This window comes from Pollachius pollachius (genome assembly GCF_949987615.1).
Source record: "Pollachius pollachius genome assembly, chromosome: 6".
Classification (NCBI taxonomy): Eukaryota; Metazoa; Chordata; class Actinopteri; order Gadiformes; family Gadidae; genus Pollachius; species Pollachius pollachius.
The window spans coordinates 662133-689743 of NC_136939.1; the positions used below are offsets into that span (position 1 = coordinate 662133).

Genomic DNA, 27611 nt, shown 5'->3' on the forward strand with positions numbered 1-27611 from the left:
CTCTCTGACCCAGAGAGCCGTTCATAACCAACTCTCTGGGTCAGAGAGCCGTTCATAACCAGCTCTCTGACCCAGAGAGCCGTTCATAACCAGCTCTCTGACCCAGAGAGCCGTTCATAACCAGCTCTCTGGGTCAGAGAGGACTCGCCCCCCCCCCCCCAGGACTCTCTCCCCCCTGCCTGTGTTACATTGCCCTCCAATATATACCCCCCCACTCAGCGTTCTCATCTCATGCAGAACCAATCACGGAAGACATTCCTTGATTGGTCAAAATGAGGCAGGAGCAGTCTTAAGTCTAATCGTCATGGAGACAGAGGCCTCCCTCTAGGAACACGTCCACTGAGTGTTTCACCGTCTAAAAGCTGAGCGTATTAAAGCTCTTAAACCTCCCCTACTGTACCTCTACCTCCAACTTCCGTTGAGGCTCCAGTCGTTACAGTTGGCGCTCGTAGACATTTGGACTATGAAACAAGAACCTAAACATGAAGGGAAATATGAATGAATATTATTCATTTCCATTAGATTCACCACATAATGGGGAATCAAAAGACCTTCATCAGACAAATAAAAACAGTTTTGGGTGTTTGGAACTATAGGCAAAATATTTACAACCGTGTATAAATATATTAGAATATATATATATACATACTGTATTTATACAATATATATAAAATACACCAATGTCGTAACGTCCACCTCAAACCTCTACATCCACCTCGTCGCTTAATCAAAGACTCTCTGTAAGGTGTAACGTGATCCTCCATCACCGATCACTCCTGCAGTCCGGTGCGTCAGGCCTCCTATTGCTGGAAAGGCTGAATCTGATTTATTGGAGGCACTCACCAAATAAACTGCTAAACACATTTCAGCTCCTTCAACTCAATCTGGGTAAGAGCCTCGCTCCTGCTGCCTCCTCCCAGAAGGAGCAGCCAGAAGGAGCCTCGGAGCTCCGAGAGGTCAGAGGTCAGCGCTCTGGGCGGAGCTCCGAGAGGTCAGAGGTCAACGCTCTGGGCGGAGCTCCGAGAGGTCAGAGGTCAGCGCTCTGGGCGGATCTCTGAGAGGTCAGAGGTCAACGCTCTGGGCGGAGCTCCGAGAGGTCAGAGGTCAGCGCTCTGGGCGGAGCTCAGAGAGGTCAGAGGTCAATGCTCTGGGCGGAGCTCCGAGAGGTCAGAGGCCAGCGCTCTGGGCGGAGCTCTGAGAGGTCAGAGGTCAGAGGTCAGCGCTCTGGGCGGAGCTCTGAGAGGTCAGAGGTCAGAGGCCAGCGCTCTGGGCGGAGCTCTGAGAGGTCAGAGGTCAGAGGTCAGCGCTCTGGGCGGAGCTCTGAGAGGTCAGAGGTCAGCGCTCTGGGCAAGGCCAGCAGCTCAGCCAATGGAGAAACAGTAGATTCATCTTCTAATGAATCAATGTCTACTATATTAAGATATTATGGATGGCCAAATTTCAGAGTCCTACTCTTAAAGACACATGATTATGTTTTGCTCTATTTAACGTCTCCTCTCTTTGATAATCCTGCCGTTATAACTTGTTTTTCAGAGAGGCGTGTTCGATTCGCTGACGGAAAATGACCGGAAAGATCTCCACAGCCATCCGTCATCATACTGGTTCTTTAATAACCCCATCTTCAGCCACATTAATTATGGAAATCTAGGTATTAAATATACATTTATAATCTCCAATCAATCAGTTGACTTTTTCTTTATAATCATCGCACACGGATCCACTTTTTTCTGAAGCTACACACACACACACACACACACACAAAATAAGGCTCCTTACTTTTCCCTCTGGCTCGTCCTTCACTGGTTGCTTCAACGTTTTTCTAGGGAGCCTGAATCCACAGGGAGAGAGAGTTAGTTTCAGCAGTTAACCGTTGAACCAGCGCCGGACAAGTGAAGGCGACAAGAGGTGAGGGCTTCAGGAGGTGAAGGCTTCAGGAGGAGTAAGGCCTCAGGAGGAGTAAGGCCTCAGGAGGAGTAACGCCTCAGGAGGAGTAAGGCGACAGGAGGAGTAAGGCGAAAGGAGGTGAAATGCGACAGGTCTGCGATCCCAGAGACCAGACGCTTGGGCGGCGGGGAGATGAGTGAGCGTCTGATGACTGGACTTCGATTATGAGGAGAATTCTTTTTTTTTTTTTTTTCAATTAACTCATCTCACATTCATGAAGCCTCGTTTGTGATGACGCAGGTGTTCCTTCGGCCGCACGCCGAGGCTTTGCAGACGTATGCAGTTCAGGCCACTAAAGAGGCACTTTAGAGCTACGGGAAGATGTGGGAGAAACACTGTATTGATGTTCTCTGGTAAAGCAACAGTATTACAGAGGAAAGGAGGAACAGAGGCTGTTGAGGTTTATAAAGTATACACCTATCTATCTAATATTACAGTGTGGAGGTGTATAGAGGCCTGTGAGGTGTATAAAGTATACAGCTATGTAGTATTAGAGGAGAGGAGGAACAGAGAAGGTTTAACTCGGCCTAACGGCTGATCAACAACCTTACAAATGATTTGCGCGAAGGCCTACTTGGACGGCTGAATGAAATAAACTGAATCCCAGTTCATAAAGGTGCAGACGGGGGAAAAGTCGAGCCCAGTGTGAAAGGTCAAACCCAACTCACAACAAACTAACGTCGCCCAAAGCCAGAAGCCCATTGGTTGAATAAGATTCAAATATTAGCAAGATATTTGTTCAGAAACAGGTTCTGACCGGTGTGATCGCTAACACCAGCAGAAGAACCACCCTGAGCTGCTTCACACCTTGTATTGATCCGGTTAGAATCCATTCTGTCCGTTAATCACATTCCTGCACAAGGCTTTCACCATGGAGGGGGGGGGGGGGGGGGGGGGGTTGAAGACATACTGAAGGAAGGGGGGAGGGGGGGACATACTGAGGGAGACAGGAGGAAACAGCAGCAGATATGACGTGTGTGTGTGTGTGTGTGCGTGCGTGCGTGCGTGCGTGCGTGCGTGCGTGCGTGCGTGCGTGCGTGCGTGCGTGCGTGCGTGCGTGTGTGTGTGTAAAATGGAAAAATAAAATATTCAGTTCCAAACAAACCGACTGATGAGGCTCACTAAGGCTCAATTTAGACGGAGATGATCATGACGGATAAACCCAACATTGGCGTTGCGTTCTAACATTTTATTCCGCGTTTAGACAAGTTTTTTTTAAGGGGAAATCTGCATGCATACGGTGTAAAAGACGCAAAAGTGTGTGAAATTCTATGTAGTATGCATGGCAGGTGCCTTGCTTGCCTGTACTGCACATGGATGTGACAAACGCGTACGCAACGAGAGCCAGCGTGGGCAGATGAGGGCACACTTCTGTGTCGTTAACCCTTTAGGCAGAAACACAACAGGAGAGCGTTTAAGATTTCCACACTGGAGGGTCGTTTCCCTTTTTTGCGTTTTCAAGCACCGAAAACGCTGCCACCGTCTTAATGAAAGGCACATCTGATGTCACATCTCATGTTGTGTCGTTTTCACCCGCAAGCGTGGTCGTGTAAACAGGGCCTAAGGTGAGGCTGAAGTTCATGATCGTTGAGATATTAAGACCGTAATACGTTTCTTTGAGAAAGGACACCTATGTTACCACCACTCACCAGCCTTAAGAAGCCATTTTAAATCCTTCCAGTTGTGACATCACCAGCGGAAGGGTCCACAGCGACCCGACAGATACGCGCCAAGCCACCCGTTGGTACGGTCTGCCAGGAAGGCCACTCCCACTTGTGACGCCACAACTGGATCGACTCGGAAATGGCTCATCGTGACTCCTCCCCCTCACATTGGACAGCTCCATCGGCACGTGTAACAACACACATTTCAAATCTCTGTAGCTTTCCAGGATTGGTAGAAGAGTTGGTAAAGTTAGTAAACAAACTCACCCTGAGGCGCGAAGGTCAAATGAAGACATTTATTAACAGCAGTAACAGTCAGTGAATCACAATGAAATGGAAGAGCATAGGAAACAGGAACTATTGTAACCAACAAATGTAACGGCGACCCCTGCCCCCCCCTGCCCCCCGACCCAGAAGGACCTGCTGGCTCTCAGACCCCTGCATGGTCACAGCGCGAGGACTGAGGCCTCATGGACAGGTCGGCTTTACTGGTGGTCACTAGCTGGTGCTGTGGTCATTAACAGTATGGATCATCAATTAACATTTCAAAAACAAGAAAAATAATCTGGTTCTGGGTCATCTTCTTTTGTTATTTTATAACTTTATTATTGTCCCTCACACTGCACCAATAGTGTAGTTGATTAAAAACAGGATCCAAATGAACCGAACAATGTGTACTCATAGTAGTATAAAGATGTAAAATGATCTCTACTCCGTTTTAAACCCTACGTCTCCAAGTCTTAAATGTTCCGTCTAAACCCTCAGAAACAACGTCCAGACCAACAGAAGTTCATCTCCGCTTTAAAAGACTCTAATAAATACACAATGATTCGTGAATCCATCTTAAATTACACAAATTGGAAGAATTACCGGAAATGTCGAAAACAACTAAAAGTGAAGGCGAGCGGTACGGCAGTCTGTGGCCTGATCCGCCTCCGGCCGTCCCATTGGTTCAGAGGGACCACCAATCAGAACAGCTTGATCATGCTCTCCCGGGACTTTCCGACGCCGACCCATTTAACTGCAGAAGAAGAAAGAAAAAAACAGGAAATAAAGAAAAAAACGCAGAAAGATGAAACATGAGCGGCTGCTTCCTGAAAGACCGGAGTGGTTTAGTTACATTAGAGCAACAAGCTGTCACTCACACACAGCTAGACGCACACACCGCTAGACGCGCACACACACACACATATAGACGCACACACCGCTAGACGCGCGCACACACACACACACATATAGACGCTCACATCGCTAGACACACACACACATCGCTGGACACACGCACACACACACAGCTAGATGTGCACACAGCTAGACGCGCACAGACACACACCGCTAGAAGCGCACAGACACACACACACACACTGACCGCTATACACCCCCCTCCCCCACACACACAGCTAGACGCACACACACACACAAACACACACACACAGCTAGAGTTAGACTCACTGGTACACAAATACAGACAGGGACTCACAAACCTAGACAGACACACACATACACAGACGTTCCAACAGACCCCCCCCCCCGGTACCTGGGACCTGCAGGAAGTCCTCTATGAAGTGGACGTAGTCTCGGGCCTGGGGGGGCAGGTCCTCCACGCTGCGGACCCCCTCGGTGCTGCAGCGCCAGCCAGGAAGGGTCTTATACTGCACGGCCACGCGGGTCAGCACGTCCATGTTGGCTGGGGGGTACCACACGTCAACACACCGGTAACACACACCGGGTAACACACAGCGGGTAACACACACGTCAACACACCGGTAACACACACCGGGTAACACACACCGGGTAACACACACGTCAACACACCGAGTAACACACACCAGGTAACACACATCAACACACCGGTAACACACACCGGGTAACACACACCGGGTAACACACGTCAACACACCGGTAACACACACCGGGTAACACACACCGGGTAACACACACGTCAACACACCGGGTAACACACACGTCAACACACCGGTAACACACACCGCTAACACACACCGGACAACACACCGGGTAACACACACCAGGTAACACACACGTCAACACACCGGGTAACACACACGTCAACACACCGGGTAACACACACGTCAACACACCGGTAACACACACGTCAACACACACCGGGTAACACACGTCAACACACCGGTAACACACACCGGGTAACACACACCGGGTAACACACGTCAACACTACGGTAACACACACCGGGTAACACACACCGGGTAACACACACCGGGTAACACACACGTCAACACACCGGTAACACACACCGGGTAACACACACCGGGTAACACACACCGGGTAACACACACCGGGTAACACACACCGGGTAACACACGTCAACACACCAGTAACACACACCGGGTAACACACCGGTAACACACACCGGGTAACACACACCGGGTAACACACACGTCAACACACCGGGTAACACACGTCAACACACCGGGTAACACACACGTCAACACACCAGGTAACACACGTTAACACACCAGGTAACACACGTTAACACACCGTGTAACACAGACCAGGTAACACACACACGTTAATACAAACGTTAACAAACACCAGTTAACACACGTTAAACTACCAGTTAACACACCGGGTAACACACACGTCAACACACACGCCAACACACCAGTTCACACAACAGTCCACCCAGTGACGGAGTGAGTGAGTCTATGAGTGAGTGAGTGAGTGAGTGAGTGAGTCTATGTGAGTGAGTCATTGAGTGAGTGAGACAGTGAGTGAGTGAGTGAGTGAGTGAGACAGTGAGTGAGACAGTGAGTGAGTGAGTCAGTGAGTAAGTCATTGAGTGAGTGAGTGAGTGAATGTATGTGAGTGAGTGAGTGAGTGAGACAGTGAGTGAGACAGTGAGTGAGTGAGTGAGTGAGACAGTGAGTGAGACAGTGAGTGAGTGAGTGAGTCATTGAGTGAGTGAGTGAGTCTATGTGAGTGAGTGAGTGAGACAGTGAGTGAGTGAGTGAGTGAGACAGTGAGTGAGTGAGTGAGTGAGACAGTGAGTGAGACAGTGAGTGAGACAGTAAGTGAGTGAGTGAGTCAGTGAGTGAGTCAGTGAGTGAGTGAGTGAGTCAGTGAGTGAGTCAGTGAGTGAGTGAGTGAGACAGTGAGTGAGTGAGTGAGTGAGACAGTGAGTGAGACAGTGAGTGAGACAGTGAGTGAGACAGTGAGTGAGACAGTGAGTGAGTCAGTGAGTGAGACAGTGAGTGAGACAGTGAGTGAGACAGTGAGTGAGTGAGTCAGTGAGTCAGTAAGTCAGACAGTGAGTGAGTGAGTGAGTGAGTGAATGAGTGACTGAGTGAGTGAGTGAGTGAGTGAGTGACTGAGTGAGGTCCACCTACCGGGAAAGCTGGGCAGGGTCACCCCGTCCACCTTGTACATGATGCCCACCTTGATCTCCTCGAGCGTGTCCAGGATGTCCAGCTTCGTCAGAGCGATTCTGGAGAGGAAGGAGAGAGCATCCATCATCTCACCCCGCAGGAAGTGAGGTGGGAGAGGGCTGAGGGTCAACTACTAAACTGGGTCTCTAAACCAATGTAAGGGAAAGTCCCGCCCTCTCCTCTAAACCAATGTAAGGGAAAGTCCCGCCCTCTCCTCTAAACCAATGTAAGGGAAAGTCCCGCCCTCTCCTCTAAACCAATGTAAGGGAAAGTCCCGCCCTCTCCTCTAAACCAAGGAAACGGAAAGTCCCGCCCTCTCTAAACCCATATAACTGAAGGTCCCGCCCTCTTCCCTCTTGTCCCATGAAACAGAATGTCCCGCCCTCCCCAATCAAGCCAATGTAACAGGAAGTCCCGCCCTCTCCGCTAACTCATTCGGACCCGTTGGTTCTGATCCAGGGTTCCGTGGTAAGCTCCGCCCCCGTAGGAGCGGGGCCTGTGATTCGTCCTTACGCGCTGAAGCCGTTGACCATGTGGGCGTATCGGACCAGGATGAGGTCCAGCCAGCCGCAGCGCCGCTTCCTGCCCGTGGTCACGCCCACTTCCCGGCCCCGGGACTGCAGCAGGTCCCCCGTCTCCTGGGGGGGGGGGGGGGGGGGGGGACACACAGGGGCCGTCAGGGGGGGGGGGAACCAACACACAGGGGCCCTCGGGGGGGGGGGGGGCAGAACCAACACACAGGGGCCCTCGGGGGGGGGGGAACCAACACACAGGGCCCCTCAGGGGGGGGGGGCAGAACCAACACACAGGGGCCCTCAGGGGGGGGAACCAACACACAGGGCCCCTCAGGGGGGGGGGCAGAACCAACACACAGGGGCCCTCGGGGGCGGGGAACCAACACACAGGGCCCCTCAGGGGGGGGGGGGGAACCAACACACAGGGGCCCTCGGGGGGGGGGGGGGGGGGGGAAACCAACACACAGGGGCCCTCGGGGGGGGGGGGGGGGAGAACCAACACACAGGGGCCCTCGGGGGGGGGGGGCAGAACCAACACACAGGGGCCCTCGGGGGGGGGGAACCAACACACAGGGGCCCTCAGGGGGGGGGGGCAGAACCAACACACAGGGGCCCTCGGGGGGGGGAACCAACACACAGGGGCCCTCGGGGGGGGGGGCAGTACTGAGATCCGGGTCCTGATGTCGGCCCCTCTGTGGTTCATCAGGGACCAGCTGATACTGTACTGATAGTATTAGTAATCAATACTTTGATCCACTGGGAGCAGCAGTGGGATCAGAGGACCTCTCCCTCAGCTCAGGGCCTTAATGAACACCTAACGCCCTGCTGACTGCAATTAGAGGACTACTACTGCAGTACTACTAGGAGTGTGTAGTATTAGTATTAGTAGTAGCAGTGTGCTGGTACTGCAGTAGTGCGGTGGTACTGCAGTAGTGTGGTGGTACTCACGTTGTCCTGCTCGGTGGGGAATGCCCCCACCCCCACCCTGGTGGTGTAGGCCTTCACCACGCCGTAGACCCGCCCCACGTGGCAGGGGGGCACGCCCAGCCCCGTGCAGACCCCGCCCACCGTGCAGTTAGAGGACGTCACGAAGGGGTAGGTCCCTGGGATCAATACATGATTATTAACAATACATAGCCGTCCCTGGGATCAATACATCATTATTAACAATACATAGACATCAAGTGGGATCAATACATCATTATTAACAATACATAGCTGTCCCTGGGATCAATACATAGGATTATTAATATTAATACATAGACGTCCCTGGGATCAATACAGAGGATTATTAATATTAATACATAGACGTCCCTGGGATCAATACAGAGGATTATTAATAATACATAGCCGTCCCTGGGCTCAATACATAGGATTATTAATATTAATACATAGACGTCCCTGGGATCAATACACAGGATTATTAATAATACATAGACGTCCCTGGGGATCAATACATATGATTATTAATATTGATATAGATGTCACAGGCGATCAATACATAGGATTATTAATAGGGATGGGCGTGAGGAATCGATAACTCGAGTACTCCTCGTTACAAATGAACTCGGTTGGTGGACAGGCAAACTCGAGTGTGCATATACACACACAGACGAAATGAAGTTTAATCTAATGAAGTTTTCTGAAGCAAATGTATACATTTTCTGTGTGCGCAAAGCAAATGAAATGTATCAAATTTCTGTGTGGCGCGTGCCGTGCCGTGTGCACAACGCCAGAACGTCCGTTGGGATCAATACATATGATTATTAATAATACATAGTCCGCTCACCGAAGTCGATGTCCAGCAGGGCGGCGTTGGCTCCCTCCACCAGGATCTTCTTGCTGGGCCCGGTCAGCGCTTGGTGCATGAAGTACACGCCGTCTGTCACCAGGGGGCGCAGCCGAACCACGTAGCTCTGCACACACGCTGGCTTTAGAACACACTCACAGGGTGGCTTTATAACACTCACACGCTGGCTTTAGAACACACTCACTCACAGGGTGGCTTTAGAACACTCACACACGCTGGCTTAGAACACACTCACAGGGTCGCTTTAGAACACTCACACGCTGGCTTTAGAACACACTCACAGGGTGGCTTTAGAACACTCGCACGCTGGCTTTAGAACACACTCACTCACAGGGTGGCTTTAGAACACTCACACACGCTGGCTTAGAACACACTCACAGGGTCGCTTTAGAACACTCACACGCTGGCTTTAGAACACACTCACAGGGTCGCTTTAGAACACTCACACGCTGGCTTTAGAACACACTCACAGGGTCGCTTTAGAACACTCACACACGCTGGCTTAGAACACTCACACACGCTGGCTTAGAACACACTCACACGCTGGCTTTAGACCACACTCACTCACAGGGTCGCTTTAGAACACTCACACGCTGGCTTTAGAACACACTCACAGGGTCGCTTTAGAACACTCACACACGCTGGCTTAGAACACACTCACACACTGGCTTTAGAACACACACAGACGCTCGGTCACTTTAGAACACACACACACGCTGGCTTCAGAACGCACACACGCTGGCTTTAGAACACACACACGCTGGCTTTAGAACGCACACACGCTGCCTTTAGAACGCACACACGCTGCCTTTAGAACGCACACACGCTGCCTTTAGAACACACACATGCTGGCTTTCATAGGGTGCCTTCATAAAGTCTCTGAGAACCTTGAATTGCACTATGTGGATTTATTATATATTCGATTTATTATACATTATATACACAAAAGTTTGAGGTCACTTAGAAATGTCCTTATTGTTGAAAGAAAAGCTGTTTTCTTCAATGAAGATAGCATTCAGTTAATCAGAAATACAGCCTAGACATTGTGAATGTGGTCGACGACTGTTCCAGCGGCTGATTTCTGATGGAATATCTCCAGGGGTACCGAGTGTGTTCTAGTGGTATGGCCTGGGGGGGGGGGGGGGCTTACCTTGAGCTGCTCCAGCTCCCCCTCCACGTCCAGGTTCAGGGTGGGGTACATGGCGCGGAAGTGGTCTGCCAGCACGCGGAACCTGGGGGGGGGGGGGTGAAGGTCGTCACCAACAGAGACTACGGCAGGCGGGCATTGGGAGCTACAACAGGAAATAGAGCAACTATCCACGACTGAGGCCGGTGCAGTCGATCAGAACCGGTTCGTATCGACAGACAGTATAGAGTCTGGAGGCACAGAGGTCAGCCCAGGGGTCAGCACGGCGCTGCGTCTCCATAGCAACCCGGCTCATCACAGTAGATCCCGTTCCCGTTGGAACGCCGTCGGCGAGGACACGACCGCTGCCGGATCACCGTGGAAACTAGTTTCACCTCTGGAACCCGCTGATAAAACACAGACTGACGGACGACCGGTCAGAACCAGACTGACGGACGACCGGTCGGAACCAGACTGAACCCCCCACCCAGCAGGGCCGAGCTCTCTGAGTGGCCAACGACGTGCGTCGCGACGCAGGTCGCATTGGCCGCTGTGTTGGTCGCTCGTCAGGCTGCTTTCAGTCGCTGTGGTCGCTCAGTCTATGGGCGGTCCTTAATCAGTTAATTTGCATCTTATTAACGGGTTTTTTGCGACAGTTGAAGTACCAGAAAGCCATGCTCTCTGGCGAAAGCTACCTACAGCTCTTTATTGCTAATATTATTTTTCTATTTTTCTATTGAAGTACAGTTTAAAATGATGAAATCGTTGCTCTATCAGTATCAATAAAATATATTAGTTGTAATTTGGGGCGCATTCAAATAATGTATTTTATATATTATATATAGCATATTTGTTTTGTTAAATGTCATTAAGCCTAATAAGGTATATTATGTACAAAGTTTTTCGTTATAAAGTGTAATACTTTAATATAAGTGTATGCTTGCAGGGCAGTGCCACAGTGGTACAAGCGGTAGTGACGTAGGTTAGTAATCAAGAGGGCGGATGTTCGATTCTCTCCACGGGCAGATATATTTTTGCTCTTTTAGTCAAGCTTATTAACGCATTCGGCCTCTTTCATTTGAACATTTTAGCATGATTTAGTACGATGGTATGATAATTATACGACGTAATGACGGGCTGCGACGCCTGGCTGGTGTCGGCTGGCTGGCTGCGACGACTGGCCGCTGGCTGTTGCTCTGGCAGGCTGAGCGACTAGGTCGCGACCATAAAAGCGTCGCGACCCTTTTGGCGGCAAATAGGTCACAACCAACCAGAGGTATGGCTGAATGAGAGACCTGTGGCAGCCTGCCATTGTCACCATGGCTGCTACCACAACCAAAAGCCTATGTTATCAGCTAACATCACATTGATCAGAATAAAAATATGTGCGTCAGTATAATAAAAACGTACATACAATAATATATAGCTTAGATATTGATAGACCAATAGGCCTTTTTTATAATATATATAAATAAATATGCCTATTGGTCTATCCATCTATATTTAAATAATTTTTAATTAACTTCATAACACAGTGATGGGTACAAATTTATTAAAGATTGTATAGCCTATTGGTTTGTTAAATGTCAAAGACTAATAGAATATCCTATGAAGAAAGTTATAGTGTGATATACTTTGATATAAGTGTAACAAAACAAATAAAAACTTAACTCTAATTCACAGACCCAATACCGTAAAAATTAAAATAAATATATAATGTGTCACGAATCATAATAGTCAAGTATTCAAATGTATAAACCAAAGAACAAAATATGAAAATTGAAATGAAAGTTACAATTTTCTAAAAAAAAGTGTCAATAATAATAGTAGGCTATAGTAATAGTATACATGTACAATGTAAAGGGGGCCAGTGACTATAAAAATCTATGGAAAAAAAATCTAGGATAAACATTATAAAAACATTATAAAAACTAACCCTCATTCCCCCCTCCCTCAGTAATTGTAAGGCGTGAAGGTGTCAAGAAGCCTTCAACTTGGCTGGCTCATCTGGGAAAATTGCTGGGTCAATTGAGGGGAGGGGGCATATTTATCAGGCATTGAAATGCTCATTATGTAGGAGTGGCCAATTGTATCAGTCAGCACAGATGACAAAACAACTGTAAACTGTCATTCAATTGTTAATCAACTATTAATATATAATCCATCACTGTATTACTAATTATAATAAACACGCCTATCGTGGCCTATATATATCTAACCAATATATTATTTTATGTAGGCCTATGTTTTTATTATATTGACGCACGTATATTTATTCTGTTCAATGTGATGTTAGCTGATAACATAGGCTTTTGGTTGTGGTAGCAGCCATGGTGACAATGGCAGGCTGCCACAGGTCTCTCATTCAGCCATACCTCTGGTTGGTTGCGACCTATTTGCCGCCAAAAGGGTTGCGACGCTTTTATGGTCACGACCTAGTCGCTCAGCCTGCCAGAGCAACAGCCTGCCAGGGCAGCAGCCAGCCAGCGGCCAGCCGTGGCAGCCAGCCAGCTGACACCAGCCAGGTGTCGCAGCCCGTCATTACGTCGTATAATTATCATACCATCGTACTAAATCATACTAAAATGTTAAAATGAAAGAGGCTGATTGCGTGAGTAAGTTTGACTAAAAGAGCAGAAGTATAATTAAAGTATTAATTGCTACACTTACATTAAACTATATCACTCTATAACAAAGAACTTTGTACATAATATACCTTATTAGGCTTAATGACATTTAACAAAACATATAGGCTATATACAATATCTAAAATACATTATTTGAATAGGCCCCAAATTACAACTAATATATCACTCTATAACGAAGAACTTTGTACATAATATACCTTATTAGGCTTAATGACTTTTAACAAAACAAATAGGCTATATATAATATCAAAAATACATTATTTGAATACGCCCCAAAGAGTTTACCACCGGTATGGTCCCCCACAATGCAACGCTCCGCCCCCCACAATGCAACGCTCCGCCCCCCACAATGCAACGCTCCGCCCCCCACAATGCAGGTGATGAAGAGCCGCTTACTTCTCCTCGAACACGGGGAAGTCTGACACCAGGTCGCAGATCCGGAGGCCGTTACGGGCCGCCTTGGAGGAGTAGGCGGGGCCAATGCCCTTCTTGGTCGTCCCCAGACTGATGAAGCACACACACACACACACACACACACACACACACACACACACACACACACACACACACACACACACACAAATTAATAAGGATGTTTGTGTGAAAACAGGTCCTGATTTGGGTGTGTCTGATGGCTGGGGGAGGAGCCTGATGTGGTAGTGGGTGTGTCTGACCGCTGGGGGAGGAGCCTGTCATGGTAGTGGGTGTTTCTGATGGCTGGGGAGGAGCCTGAGGTGATAGTGGGTGTGTCTGATGGCTGGGGAGGAGCCTGAGGTGATAGTGGGTGTGTCTGATGACTGGGGAGGAGCCTGAGGTGATAGTGGGTGTGTCTGACTGCTGGGGGAGGAGCCTGACGTGGCAGTGGGTATGTCTGACTGCTGGGGGAGGAGCCTGATGTGGTAGTGGGTGTGTCTGACTGCTGGGGGAGGAGCCTGGTGTGGTAGTGGGTGTGTCTGATGGCTGGGGGCGGGGCCTCACTTCTTGCCGCCCTGCTGCTGTCTCTGCTGCTCCTGGATCCCGTCCACCGCCTGGTGGAAGTTGAACACTGCAGGACGAGGACACAGTCAATAACCCCTCAATAATCAATACTTTATATAATAACAGCACATCTCAATAATCAATACTTTATATAATAACAGCACATCTCAATAATCAATACTTTATATAATAACACATCTCAATAATCAATACTTTATATAATAACAGCACATCTCAATGATCAATACTTTATATAATAATACCCAACATGTAAAATAAATAAAGTTGCCTTGCCTTGCCAACACATCTCAATAATCAATACTTTACATAATAACACCCAACACATCTCAATAATCAATACATTATATAATAGCACCCAACATCCAACAAAATTCCATTAAAATAATAAAACACCTCTCATTAATAAATAGCTTATAAAAGACTTCTCAATATTCAATACATTATTAAATTACACCTTAAACCTCTAGATTGTCAATCACTTTTAAAATGGCACACAGCACCTCTGAATAATCAATATTAAGTATTGATCCATCAGACGACTCTGGACTCACCGATGTGAGCGCGGTCGGAGATCTTCAGCCTCTCATCCCAACCCTGGAGACCTGGGGACCACAGCGCAGATCAGAGGACTAGATACACACTAGATACACACACTCGATACAAGCTGGAGTAGATACAAACTAGATCCACACACTAGATACAAGCTGATACAAATGTAAATGTAAGCTGGAGTAGATACACACTAGATACACAGTAGATACACACACTAGAGACAAGCTGGAGTATATACACACTAGATACACACTAGATACAAGCTGGAGTAGATACACACTAGATACAAGCTGGAGTAGATACACACTAGATACACACACTAGATACAAGCTGGAGTAGATACACACTAGATACACACTCGATACAAGCTGGAGCAGATACGATGCCATTTCCTCAATGCATGTTAAGTGAGGCAGACTCTGAACCAGACTCGGACTCTGAACCAGACTCGGACTCTGAACCAGACTCGGACTCTGAACCAGACTCAGACTCTGAACCAGACTCAGACTCTGAACCAGACTCAGACTCTGAACCAGACTCAGACTCTGAACCAGACTCAGACTCTGACTCTGAACTAGGGCTGGGTGATATACCGGTAGTAAAATTGATATTAGTATATTTTTGAAAGAGATATGTAGTTGAGACAATATCGCCATACCGGTATATTATATATTATTTTGATGTTGCCTTGCGAGCGCTATTTTATAAGGCCGACCGCTGCTCTGAGCCTACAAGCCATGTTCAGCTGCTCCATCCCGCCCCTTACATGTACGCAGTGTTCTCCCACCCACGTTACGCATCACAACTAACTTTGAATAAATACATGGTTTTTAGAGAGTACAGAACCGTAAAGGGACATGGGGTAAAAAAAAAAGTTTTTAATGTTTCTTGTGCTCACGAGAAAGTATCCCGTGAGCACGAGAAAGTATTGCATGCATATCACTGGCAGTGTACGCGTGTGTGACGTCAGCGAGTCAGTGTACGAGCGAGGAGAGCGGGCGGTAGCGTGCGAGTCAGTTTGGTGAAGTAATGAACAAGTCCGGTTGTGTGTAAGAATAAAGTACCCAGCCTGTCAAGAATGGGTGGCCGCTTCATTCCGACCATATTCCGACCTATAAGCAGAACCACTGCCAGTCAAAGTGAAGGGTGTTGCCCCCGATAGCATCGGCCCTGGAGGGAACGTCTCCCCTGTGCGGGTTCCGTATGTTTCAAACAGGCAACACTATTGCTTTATGTTACACGGCTCTTCTCAATGCAGTGGAACGCTCCGTTCACTTGCAGGGGCCTTCACAACTTACGGCGGTGAATTTATATTTGATAATTCACCGTTGCTTAGTATAATTGACCGCTGTCAAGGAAAACAAAGGATTTTTTGCCTCTAATGACGTCTTTGGTATCACTCCGCAAGTAGTCCGGTAACTTGTCAGCCCCGGCGTCTTTGGTTTCTAAGCGACGTCACAACTTTGGCGGACTTTTTCTCTGCTGATCAACACTACGAATACTGGTTACAAATGAATTGTAAAAAGACACACCATGAAGTAATTTTTCGTTTAGGCAAGTAGCCGTGTAATAAGCGGGATAATGTATAGAACGTCGCCGGTCATTATCGAAAATAAGCCCCTTCAGGACGAAGCAAGACACCTTCGCTGCACGTCGGTGTCCTGTTCGACCTGTTCGGGGCTTATTTTCCCGATAATGACCGGCGTTCTATACATTATCCCTTACATATCTGTTGTTAAAGCACAGCTGTGCTTTGTTGAGCAAAAAAAATAAATAAATAAATGGTTGATGGTGAATACTTGTGGCGTGGAGTTAAAACTACACACTTTAACCGTTTAATTCAAAATATCGTTATATCGTATATCGACATTCGAACAAAAAAAAAAAATCAAGATATGAGTTTGTCCATATCGCCCAGCCCTACTCTGAACCAGCCTCTAGCTCAGACTCTGAACCAGCCTCTGACTCTGAACCAGCCTCTGACTCTGAACCAGCCTCTGACTCTGAACCAGCCTCTGAACCAGCCTCTAGCTCAGACTCTGAACCAGCCTCTATACCAGCCTCTGACTCTGAACCAGCCTCTGAACCAGCCTCTAGCTCAGACTCTGAACCAGCCTCCAGCTCAGTCTCTGAACCAGCCTCCAGCTCAGACTCTGAACCAGCCTCTAGCTCAGACTCTGAATCAGCCTCTAGCTCAGACTCTGAACCAGCCTCTAGCTCAGACTCTGAACCAGCCTCTAGCTCAGACTCTGAACCAGCCTCTAGCTCAGCCTCTGAACCAGCCTCTAGCTCAGACTCTGAACCAGCCTCTAGCTCAGACTCTGAACCAGCCTCTAGCTCAGACTCTGAACCAGCCTCTAGCTCAGACTCTGAACCAGCCTCTAGCTCAGACTCTAGCTCTGACTCTGAACCAGCCTCTAGCTCAGCCTCTGAACCAGCCTCTGACTCTGAACCAGCCTCTGACTCTGAACCAGCCTCTGACTCTGAACCAGCCTCAGCCTCTGAACCAGCCTCTGACTCTGAACCAGCCTCTGACTCTGAACCAGCCTCTGACTCTGAACCAGCCTCAGCCTCTGAACCAGCCTCTGACTCTGAACCAGCCTCTGACTCTGAACCAGCCTCTGACTCTGAACCAGCCTCTAGCTCAGCCTCTGAACCAGCCTCTGACTCTGAACCAGCCTCTGACTCTGAACCAGCCTCTGACTCTGAACCAGCCTCTGACTCTGAACCAGCCTCTGACTCTGAACCAGCCTCTGACTATGAGCCCGACTCTAAGAAGGCTCTTCAGCAGACTTCCAGGGCGGTCTGAACGTCTCGTACCTTTTCCTTTCTGCAGGTTCTTCTCCGCCTCATCAAACAACCCTGGTAGGTGGATCACCACGCCGTTACCTAGGTTACAGAAAAGCACGCTTCAATCAGACGGCTCAACGGACGGACATGTTGGATGTGTTGGCGCGTGGTGGTGACGGGGGGAGGAACCTACCGATGAAGGAGACGGCCTTCTTGTTGAGGACGCCGCTGGGCAGCAGGTGGAAGTCGTACTCCACCGAGTCCACCACCACCGTGTGGCCCGCGTTGTTCCCGCCCTGCGCACAAACACAGCAGCTTAGCACTAGCTTCATGTTAGCATTAGCCTCAACACAGGCCCCTCTTGATGCATTCAGAACACATTGAGCTTAGCTTCATGTTAGCGTAGCTTTAGCCCCAACACAGGTCCTTCTTGATGCCCTGCAGAAGAAACTTTAAGCTTTAGAAAGTTTAAAAGTTTAGAATAACGTTTCATTCATCCATTTTGTTGCACCCCCCTTTTGTCTTGATTAAAGCGTCCCACGGTTCCTACGCGAGCAGCGTCAGAGCGAGGGCCAGGAGTCAAACCAAACAGAGAACCACGAGACTCAAGACGACCGCCTGGAGGTCTGAGGCTGCAGGGCCCAACGCCACGGCCAGGACACACATGGCCAGTCACACGCCAACACGCTCCGGGACACTTCATGTACGCACTTATCGTATGTCGTATTTAGTTATAGTAATTAGTCATGTGGCATCTCATCCTATCTATCTCTGTTGTGTACGGGGAACGGGTTAACCTAGGGATGGTTAGTGCTCGGCACTTGGTTCTATTAAAATCCTCACTGTACCCACAGAGATATGTTGTTGTTTCTCTTTCTTCTGACAAATGTACTTATTGTAGGTCGCTCTGGATAAAAGCGTCTGCTGAACGCCCAGAAGGTGAACAGCTGGAGGTCTGGAGCCTCAATCAGCTGAGCCTGGAACCAACACCGCCCGGGGGGGGGGTTGAATCCCAACATGGCTCTAAGGCAGTGGTTTTCAAACTGTGGGGCGCCAGAGTTCTTCGGGGGGGGCGCGACGTGAGAAAAAAATAAACCAGAAAGAGTAACAGCAAAAACAGACACAGCGCGTCTTCACAGCGAAGACGCGCTGTGTTCGAAATCGTTCCCTATTCACTCACTCACTATTCCCTATATAGTGTTCATGATATAGTGCACTATATAGGGAACGAACAAACGAGAATTCGGACACTACGCTGAACATTTCGAACGACATTTGCGTCAGTAAATGCGCTGGGTATTTGTGTAACGCGGACAGCTGCGCCCTCATCATGTAAACCAACGAGGAAAACTGGAGGCTGTATTGATGTTGAATGTTACATTTCATTGATCAAGGTTTTTTTAATTCATTTTGAATGTTACATTTTCTATGTTAAATCACAAATAAATTGGGAAAGCCGGAGACTCCATCATTAAATGTATACGTTTGTTATTATTCAGCTTCTTCTTCTCCTCCGGAAAAACACGCACGCATTGCATTGTGGTATACGGGAGTAACATGTAGGGAACATCATATGTTCACTCAAATTTTGGGTATTTTAAGTCTACTTTATAGTGCGTGAAACATACCACTGAGAATTCGAACACCACTACAAAATGGCGAGCACCCTATAGTGCACTCTATCCGTGATGTTGAACGATTTCGAACACAGCTACGCAAACTCATTGCTCGCACTTAAGTTGAGGTGAGCTAAAAAGGAGGCTAAACTGGCAGTTTACAGATTAAGATGTTCAAATGTATTTCAAAAACGTTAAGCAAAAACGTGTGTTAAGAAAAAAAAATGTGTTAAGAAATGTGTTTAAAAACGCACAAAGATGTTTAGAATGTTTCAAAAATATGTTTAAAATGTTTCAAAAATGTTTAAAATGTTTCAAAAAAATATGATCAGAGATGTTTAAAATGTGTAAAATAATCAAAAGATCTTTCAAAACAGAGATTTAGAACTTTCTTTTTTTTGGGGGGGGGGGGTTCAGCTGATATTTGTTCTCTGAGAGGGGGCCCACACTCTTACTTTGAAAACCCCTGCTCTAAGGTACCTCCAGATAACAGAGTCTACAGACAGTGACTAGCCCCCGGGGAATCACCAGGCCGCCAGGGCGTTAGAGCAGACCACTCGTTGGTTAAGACGTCGTTATCTCCGTCTCCCTTATCTCCGTCCACCGCGTGGAGGCCACGAGATGGCTGCCAGAACCAACCCCCGCTCCCCCCCTTAACACACACACACACACACACACACACACACAGGGGAAATGAGAAACGTTGTAGGCCCGGCCCAGACCGCTGCGCCGGGTACAGGAGAGGCCTCATGAGGCCATGACCTCACTGTGACCTCACTGTGACGTCTTTGGATTTGAGTCCTTTTCCCAGGAAAAACTTTGTCGTTGTTGAACGTTTTCTCTGCGAGGTTAAGAAGACTACAAAATAATACTTTCCTTTCAATTAATGGGTTTTAATTGTTCTCCAGTAACTCACTACGAGTTACTCCCCGTCCCGCTCTGGTCTGAGTTACATCAGCAGAGGAGCAGAGATGTCTTCACATCAGGCCGTTCTGGACTTGACTGGAATGTGCGTCCCTCTGCACAACAACACTGGCCTCGCTGTTACACAACTCCACATCCTGGAGCCACACTGCTCAAGACAAGTGTGTGTGTGTGTGTGTGTGTGTGTGCGCCCGCGCGCGCGCGTGTGCGTGTGTGTGTCAACATTTCCAGGATGGTGTTAAGGACGGCTCTCGCGTGGGTACCCTCGCCTGTTCTCGCGAGACCGCAAGGTCATTTTTATATACAAACACACACTTTGCTTCAAGCGCTAGCCGCAGATATGTCGAAGGCTGTAGAGGACACCGCGTTGGACACACAACTCCACAACACAAACACACGCATTAAGACCAAAGCCTTTCTTGGCTTAACATGTGAGTCGGGTCTCCATACCTGGCACCGGCAGACGATGTCCGCGTCCATCGCCAGCAGGTCCACCACCTTCCCCTTGCCCTCGTCGCCCCATTGCGCCCCCAGCACCACCGTCACTTTGTTCCGCGGCTCCTTGTGTGAGCGCAGCGCCTCGTGGAGGCCGTCCCGAGGACGCTTCAGCACCGGCTCGCCGTTCACCTTCGCTGCTTCTTTGCCGTTAGACATCACGCTGTTGGACGCCATGCTCCACTCCGGGAATGAGTTTACCGCGTTTCACTGCTACGGAGGAAGTGCAGTTGTGGTCCCGGCCACTAGGGGCAGCATGGGGGGAGAAGTGCAGTTCTGGTCCCGGCCACTAGGGGTAGCATGGGGGAGAAGTGAAGTTCTGGTCCCGGCCACTAGGGAGCAACATGGGGGAGAAATTGCAGTTCTGGACCCGGCCAACAGGGGACAGCACGGGGGAGAAGTGCAGTTCTGGTCTCGGCCTCCAGGGGTGAGAAGTGCAGTTCTGGTCCCGGCCATCAGGGGGCAGCATGGGGTGTATACGTACAGTTCTAGTCCCAGCCACCAGGGGCTATACGTGCCGTTCTGGTCCCGGCCACCATGGGGCAGGACAGGGGTGGTTATAGCTTTAGATGCCTGGCGAAGGGAATGATACATAGTACAGTAATAAGAATTAAAAAATAGATAAAAATATACAGACTACAAAAACATATTCAAACTACAAATATATATTTATATATATACTGTAATAAGATGTGTATACACAATATATATATATATATATATATATATATATATATATATATATATATATATATATATATATATATATATATATATATATATATAGGTCATTAGAGTATTAGAAATGTAGATGCAAAATCATATAACCAGGAAGTGTATGTGTGTAGGTCAGTTATTAACCTTTCGGTGAAAAACCTTTACAGTATATATACAGTATATCGCTATAAAATGCAGTTTTCAGCTGTAAAGTCAGCGTGTTTTCTGTCTCAATCACAGTACGTATAACACAAAGGCAGGGCCACTACATAATCAATAGAAAATAAAATGTAATTATTATACAGAATTATTACTATCATATACATATATTAGATATACTATTATCATATGAATATATATAATATATATATACTATTATAATATACATTACCGATACATAACCAAGCAGGGTTTTACAATCTCATAATATTATTAATTATTTCAAATGACGAATGACTCGTGCATGAACCAAGCATGATGGGCACCGGGAGATGGTGTAACATGGGGATATAGGTATGTCATAGCTACGGTAAAAGTGTTATTACTTGATGAAGATATGTTTCACATGTTTATAGATCTTTGGATGAAGTAATCTGCAGCATGGTATTGGAATAGGCCTACCTATAATAATAATAGCATAACTAGCTACTCTCTTCGTTGTAACTAATAATAACTATTCTCTGATTTAATGTGTTCCACTGTAAAGCACATCCACACACAAGACCGCTTTGTTTCACTTTATTTCAGCAGCATAGACAGAAGTGCAATAGAACAAATAATAATATAACAACCAGTACAATATTAGATATAGTACACTGTACAGAGACACCAGTAGAACCAGTATGATATAGTACACTGTACAGAGACACCAGTAGAACCAGTATGATATAGTACACTGTACAGAGACACCAGTAGAACCAGTATGATATAGGTCACTGTACAGAGACACCAGTAGAACCAGTATGATATAGTACACTGTACAGAGACTCCAGTAGAACCAGTATGATATAGGTCACTGTACAGAGACACCAGTAGAACCAGTATGATATAGTACACTGTACAGAGACTCCAGTAGAACCAGTATGATATAGATCACTGTACAGAGACACCAGTAGAACCAGTATGATATAGTACACTGTACAGAGACACCATTAGAACCAGTATGATATCATTAACAGTTCAAACTGTTTTTACTCGTGACGGCATCAAGATGGACGCCCGTCGTGATTGGCTCCTGGGGATCGCCGTGGCGACCGGTCGTTAGTGGGGTCCTACACAGCAGTGGCCTATAAAACTGACAGGCAACTTGAGGACGACTGGCTGTCAATTCATAGGTCATCACCCTGCGCCCCGACACGCTGTCACTCAAACACATGCTGTCACTCAAACACACACTGTCACTCAAACACACACTGTCACTCAAACACACACTGTCACTCAAACACGCTGTCACTCAAACACATGCTCTCACTCAAACACACAATGTCACTCAAACACACACTGTCACTCAAACACACACTGTCACTCAAACACACACTGTCACTCAAACACGCTGTCACTCAAACACATGCTGTCACTCAAACACACAATGTCACTCAAACACACAATGTCACTCAAATACGCTGTCACTCAAACACACGCTGTCACTCAAACACGCTGTCACTCAAACACGCTGTCACTCAAACACGCTGTCACTCAAACACGCACTGTTGTGTCACACACTCCTTTCCCGCCACAGAGTGTTGGAGAGAACGGACCAATCAGCACAGAGGGCCGACAGGAAGGGTTCCCCCCAGGTGAGAGCGGCGCCCCCTGCAGGTAACAGCACTTCCACTGGAAGGAGGAGCTTCCACATGGAGTTGCTGTTACAGGCAGTGAGCGCCATGCCCCCCCCCCACATGGAGCCGCGCCGGGACTTTTACTTTGAAAGTATGAGCTACTCTGACGTTACTACAGACACTACTCACATGACATCACAAAAGTACTTTTACTCTGAAAGTACGAGCTTGTTTAACAGACACTGTGTACCGTGGCTTCCTCCCTCGGTCCTGGTTTGGGGGGGGGGGGCTACAGCTTCAGAGACTTCTGGAATGAATGAAGAGAGAGAGAGAGAGAGAGAGAGAGAGAGAGAGAGAGGGGGATTAGAGAAATCAAAACTCAATAAAAGCATAAATAAGGTGAACTTTGAGCCTGAGATAAGTGTCAGTGCAGCCCTGACTTTGACCCGTTTCCTGCTCTGGGTTTACGAGGGCCTCCGGGGCCAAAGGCCAGCAGATAACGCTTTATGGCGCTGTCAACATGAGGAGATTTCAGTGTGTGTGGACAGGCACACACACGCACACACACAGGGTGTGGCGGGGGACATTAAGCAGCCTAATGAGGGTGTTAAGGCTCCCAGCTCCTATGGAGACACACAGACTCCTTTGTGCTGAAGGAGGCGAGGTCCTCCCTCACGCTGCCAGATAGGAGCCTTCACTACCAGGTCTAGGCTCCTAACTAGGAGCCTACTAGTTCACTACCAGGCCTAGACTCCTAACTAGGAGCCTACTAGTTCACTACCAGGCCTAGGCTCCTAACTAGGAGCCTACTAGTTCCCTATCAGGTCTAGGCTCCTAACTAGGAGCCTACTAGTTCCCTACCAGGCCTAGGCTCCTAACTAGGAGCCTTCTAGTTCACTACCAGGTCTAGACTCCTAACTAGGAGCCTACTAGTTCACTACCAGGTCTAGACTCCTAACTAGGAGTCTACTAGTTCACTACCAGGTCTAGACTCCTAACTAGGAGTCTACTAGTTCACTACCATGTCTAGGCTCCTAACTAGGAGCCTACTAGTTCACTACCAGGTCTAGGCTCCTAACTAGGAGCCTAGGCCTGGTAGTGAACTAGAATCTTTGAGCCTTGAGTCTTGAAGAGGAGTCATGAATGATGATCACAAGGCGATGGTAACACACTCACTTACACATTTCCTCTTCCGTATCCGTCCATCATTGGTAACAACATAGTTTTAAACGTTTTTCTCTTTCTGCCAAAGGGTCTGATCCCAGGCTGCCTCCGCTCTCAGCCTCATGGACCCCAGAGAGCTTGCTCAGGAACGTCTGACGTCAAACCGTCTTAAAGGAGGCGTCTTTAGGAAGTCTTAACGAAGGCCTCTGAGTCAAACCGTCTTAAAGAAGGCGTCTTAAGGAAGTCTTAACGAAGGCCTCTGAGTCAAACCATCTTAACGAGGTCTAGAAGCCGTTAACTCACCTGGTGTGGCGCGGCCGCTGGCTCTGCAAGAGGTCGACTCTGGGTGTGGCGGTCGACGACTCCTGACCGGAACCACCGAGGACAGGAACCCTAACCCTCACCCTAACCCACACCCTCACCCTGACCCTAACCCTCACCCACACCCTCACCCTGACCCTAACCCTCACCCTCACCCTCACCCAGGACAGCTGATATCTGACAGAACCCCCCCAGTCTCCCGTTCCTCAGCGCTGAGCTGAGCTGCTCCTGGCAGTGGGACCCGGGCTCAGTGTGCAGAGGACGGCCGCGCCGCGCGTTAAGAAGCCCGCTGCGGCCGCCGGTTAATGGTTAGCCAGCGGGTCAATGTTTAACCGGCCCGCCCCTTGGCCACTTCCTGATAGCGGCGGTAGAGCGAGGGGACAGCAGGGGGGCGGGGGCAGCCTCTACAGTATCTCAGGAGCCCATAAGCTTTAATTGTTAAATATTAATTGTGTTATCGTAGCGGCTGTTAAGTCGCTATCAGGAAAAATCTGTTGAAGTCAGAGCTTGAGGATTTATCTTTGTGATGTTTGTGGTCTTGTCTGAATTACATTATGACATTATGACATGATGACTTTATACCAGTCAACTGCAATTAAGATGAGGTCACTTTGCTGCCCACTCATTCTGTCTCTCTCTCGCTTTCTTTCTAAACACACACATACATATATTTAAAATATATATTTATCTAACAAACACAGACACATTCTCACACACACACACACAAACCCAGACGCTCTGTCTCACACACAGACAAACACATACTATTGCTGTCCCACACACACACACACACGTTCTCTCTCACACACACAGTATGAAGCAATAAGACTCTGGACTATGGAAACAATAAACTGTTTTACACGCAGCCCGTTGTCTGTGATACGGTTAGGGGGAAGAAGTGACAGCAGCATATCTCACTAGAAACGACAACGATCCAAAACATGTTGAGGACTACAGTTTAGGTATCATGGTAGTGTGTGTAATAATAAAGGAGATAAGACTGGTAAGAAAACACGCCAAGAAATCACAATAGCGTGACGATGATCCATGTTGACCTCGGAGCCTCTTTCACTTTCTAGAGCTCAGTGCTATGGAATAATAGCTATATATATATATATATATATATATATACATATATATATATATATATATACATATATATATATATATATACATATATATATATATATATATATATATATATATATGTATATATCATATATTACACATGGATTCTAACAAAATATCGAAGAACCTGGGTCCAGGTTTTCTAAAGTAATCCAGTGGGATTTCGGATCACGGATTGGATCTAATCCTGGAAATGGGTTTTTCAAAGCAAAAGAGGGATTCCGAACTAAGATCAGATCATGCATTCCGATTTAACATTTGATGTTACATTTGACATTTACAACATTTGAAATCTGCCCTTTGGGTTTTTCAAAACTTTGAACTCGGTTTGGGATCTACTCGATCCAAAAGAACAGGATTACCCTGATCCCGTCGGAAGGGTGGATTCAGATGGTTATCCTGAAATTTGGTATGTGGATCAGTGATCCAATCCAATGTTCCTTTAAAAACTGGCATAAAATTAAGATGGATCAGGAAATCCTGGATAGCAGAACATGGGCTTTCCATATCCGGATCAGATTACATTTTTCTTAAAACTGGGCCCTAATGTTTATATGTTGCTGGTCAACCCTGCGACGGAATATTTGTGAGGTCATTTTTAATACATTACATTGATTTCAAGGTAAGCTGAAGTTCATGTACTTCAACAAACACGATAAGCCTAACTACTCCTAAAACCTTTACGATGTGTAAAGTACACCCTGTTCAGCCCTGAGTAGTGGTAGTTAGTGAGTTAGTCAGTCAGCACCCTGGTCCCTGAACGTGATGACCCCACACGCTATCTTATCTTAAGACAGGGCGCGGCCGGGGCAGAGTCCAGCGTCTTCCAGAGAAGGAAAGAGAAAGCAGAGAACCTCCTGGAAGGTCTATGGCTTGGAAACACTGCAGCCAGTTCTATTGTAGATTTAATTAACCCCACCTTTTACCACTACCAACATTGTGTTTATTTTTCTATGTCATGATATTTTGAGCATTGTTGAGGGTTATTAGTTGTAGACAGCAGTCGAGCACAAAACACCTTCGTCCACTAGAGGCCAGTAAGGTGCATTAAGCTGCATTATGGTGCATTAAGGTGAATTAAGGTTCAGTAAGGTGCATTAAGGTTTAGTGAAGTGCATTAAGGTGAATTAAGGTTCAGTAAGGTGCATTACGGTGCAATAAGGTTCAGTAAGGTGCATTAAGGTTCAGTAAGGTGCATTAAGGTTCAGTAAGGTGCATTACGGTTCAGTAAGGTGCATTAAGATTCAGTAAGGTGCATTAAGGTTTAGTAAGGTGCATTAAGGTGAATTAAGGTTCAGTAAGGTGCATTACGGTGAATTAAGGTTCAGTTAGGTGCAATAAGGTTCAGTAAGGTGAATTAAGGTTCAGTAAGGTGTAATACGGTTCAGTAAGGTGCATTAAGGTTCAGTAAGGTGCATTAAGGTGCATTACGGTGCAATAAGGTTCAGTAAGGTGCAATAAGGTGCATTAAGGTTCAGTAAGGTGCATTACGGTGCAATAAGGTTCAGTAAGGTGCAATAAGGTGCATTAAGGTTCAGTAAGGTGCATTACGGTGCATTAAGGTTCAGTAAGGTGCATTAAGGTTCAGTAAGGTTAATTAAGGTGAATTAAGGTGAATTAAGGTTCAGTAAGGTGCATTACGGTGCATTAAGGTTCAGTAAGGTGAATTAAGGTGCATTACGGTGCAATAAGGTTCAGTAAGGTGCATTAAGGTGAATTAAGGTTCAGTAAGGTTCATTAAGGTGAATTAAGATTCAGTAAGGTGCATTAAGGTTCAGTAAGGTGCATTAAGTTTCAGTAAGGTGCATTAAGGTCGAGTAAGGTTCAGTAAGGTGAATTAAGGTGCACTGCGCTGCAGTAAGTTGCAGTTCATTCTCCTAAGGTGTTTCCAGTGAATTTGTTTGGTTTGCTTTCGTTTTGTTATAAAAATAAATTTTGTTTATAACGAAGAGTTGAAAATTTATTCTACAATGTACATACATTTGATGAAACGATCGCTAGAGTAAATTGGGACCA

At 47.3% G+C, this 27611-nt stretch overlaps 1 protein-coding gene across 1 annotated transcript; it reads right to left on the reverse strand.

Moving 5' to 3' along the window:
• Positions 1–4019: 4019 nt before the first annotated feature.
• adssl (adenylosuccinate synthase, like) lies at positions 4020–20690 on the reverse strand. The gene is made up of 13 exons (XM_079738839.1): positions 20443–20690; positions 17646–17748; positions 17483–17551; positions 14662–14712; positions 14090–14156; positions 13508–13615; positions 10488–10569; positions 9317–9443; positions 8476–8630; positions 7526–7650; positions 6974–7071; positions 5146–5295; positions 4020–4629 (listed from the first exon to the last, which is right to left on the reverse strand). Exons 1-13 carry the CDS (start codon positions 20662–20664, stop codon positions 4577–4579), a joined length of 1410 nt encoding a protein of 469 aa, XP_079594965.1. The 5' UTR covers positions 20665–20690; the 3' UTR covers positions 4020–4576.
• Between the last annotated feature and the right edge of the window lie 6921 nt (positions 20691–27611).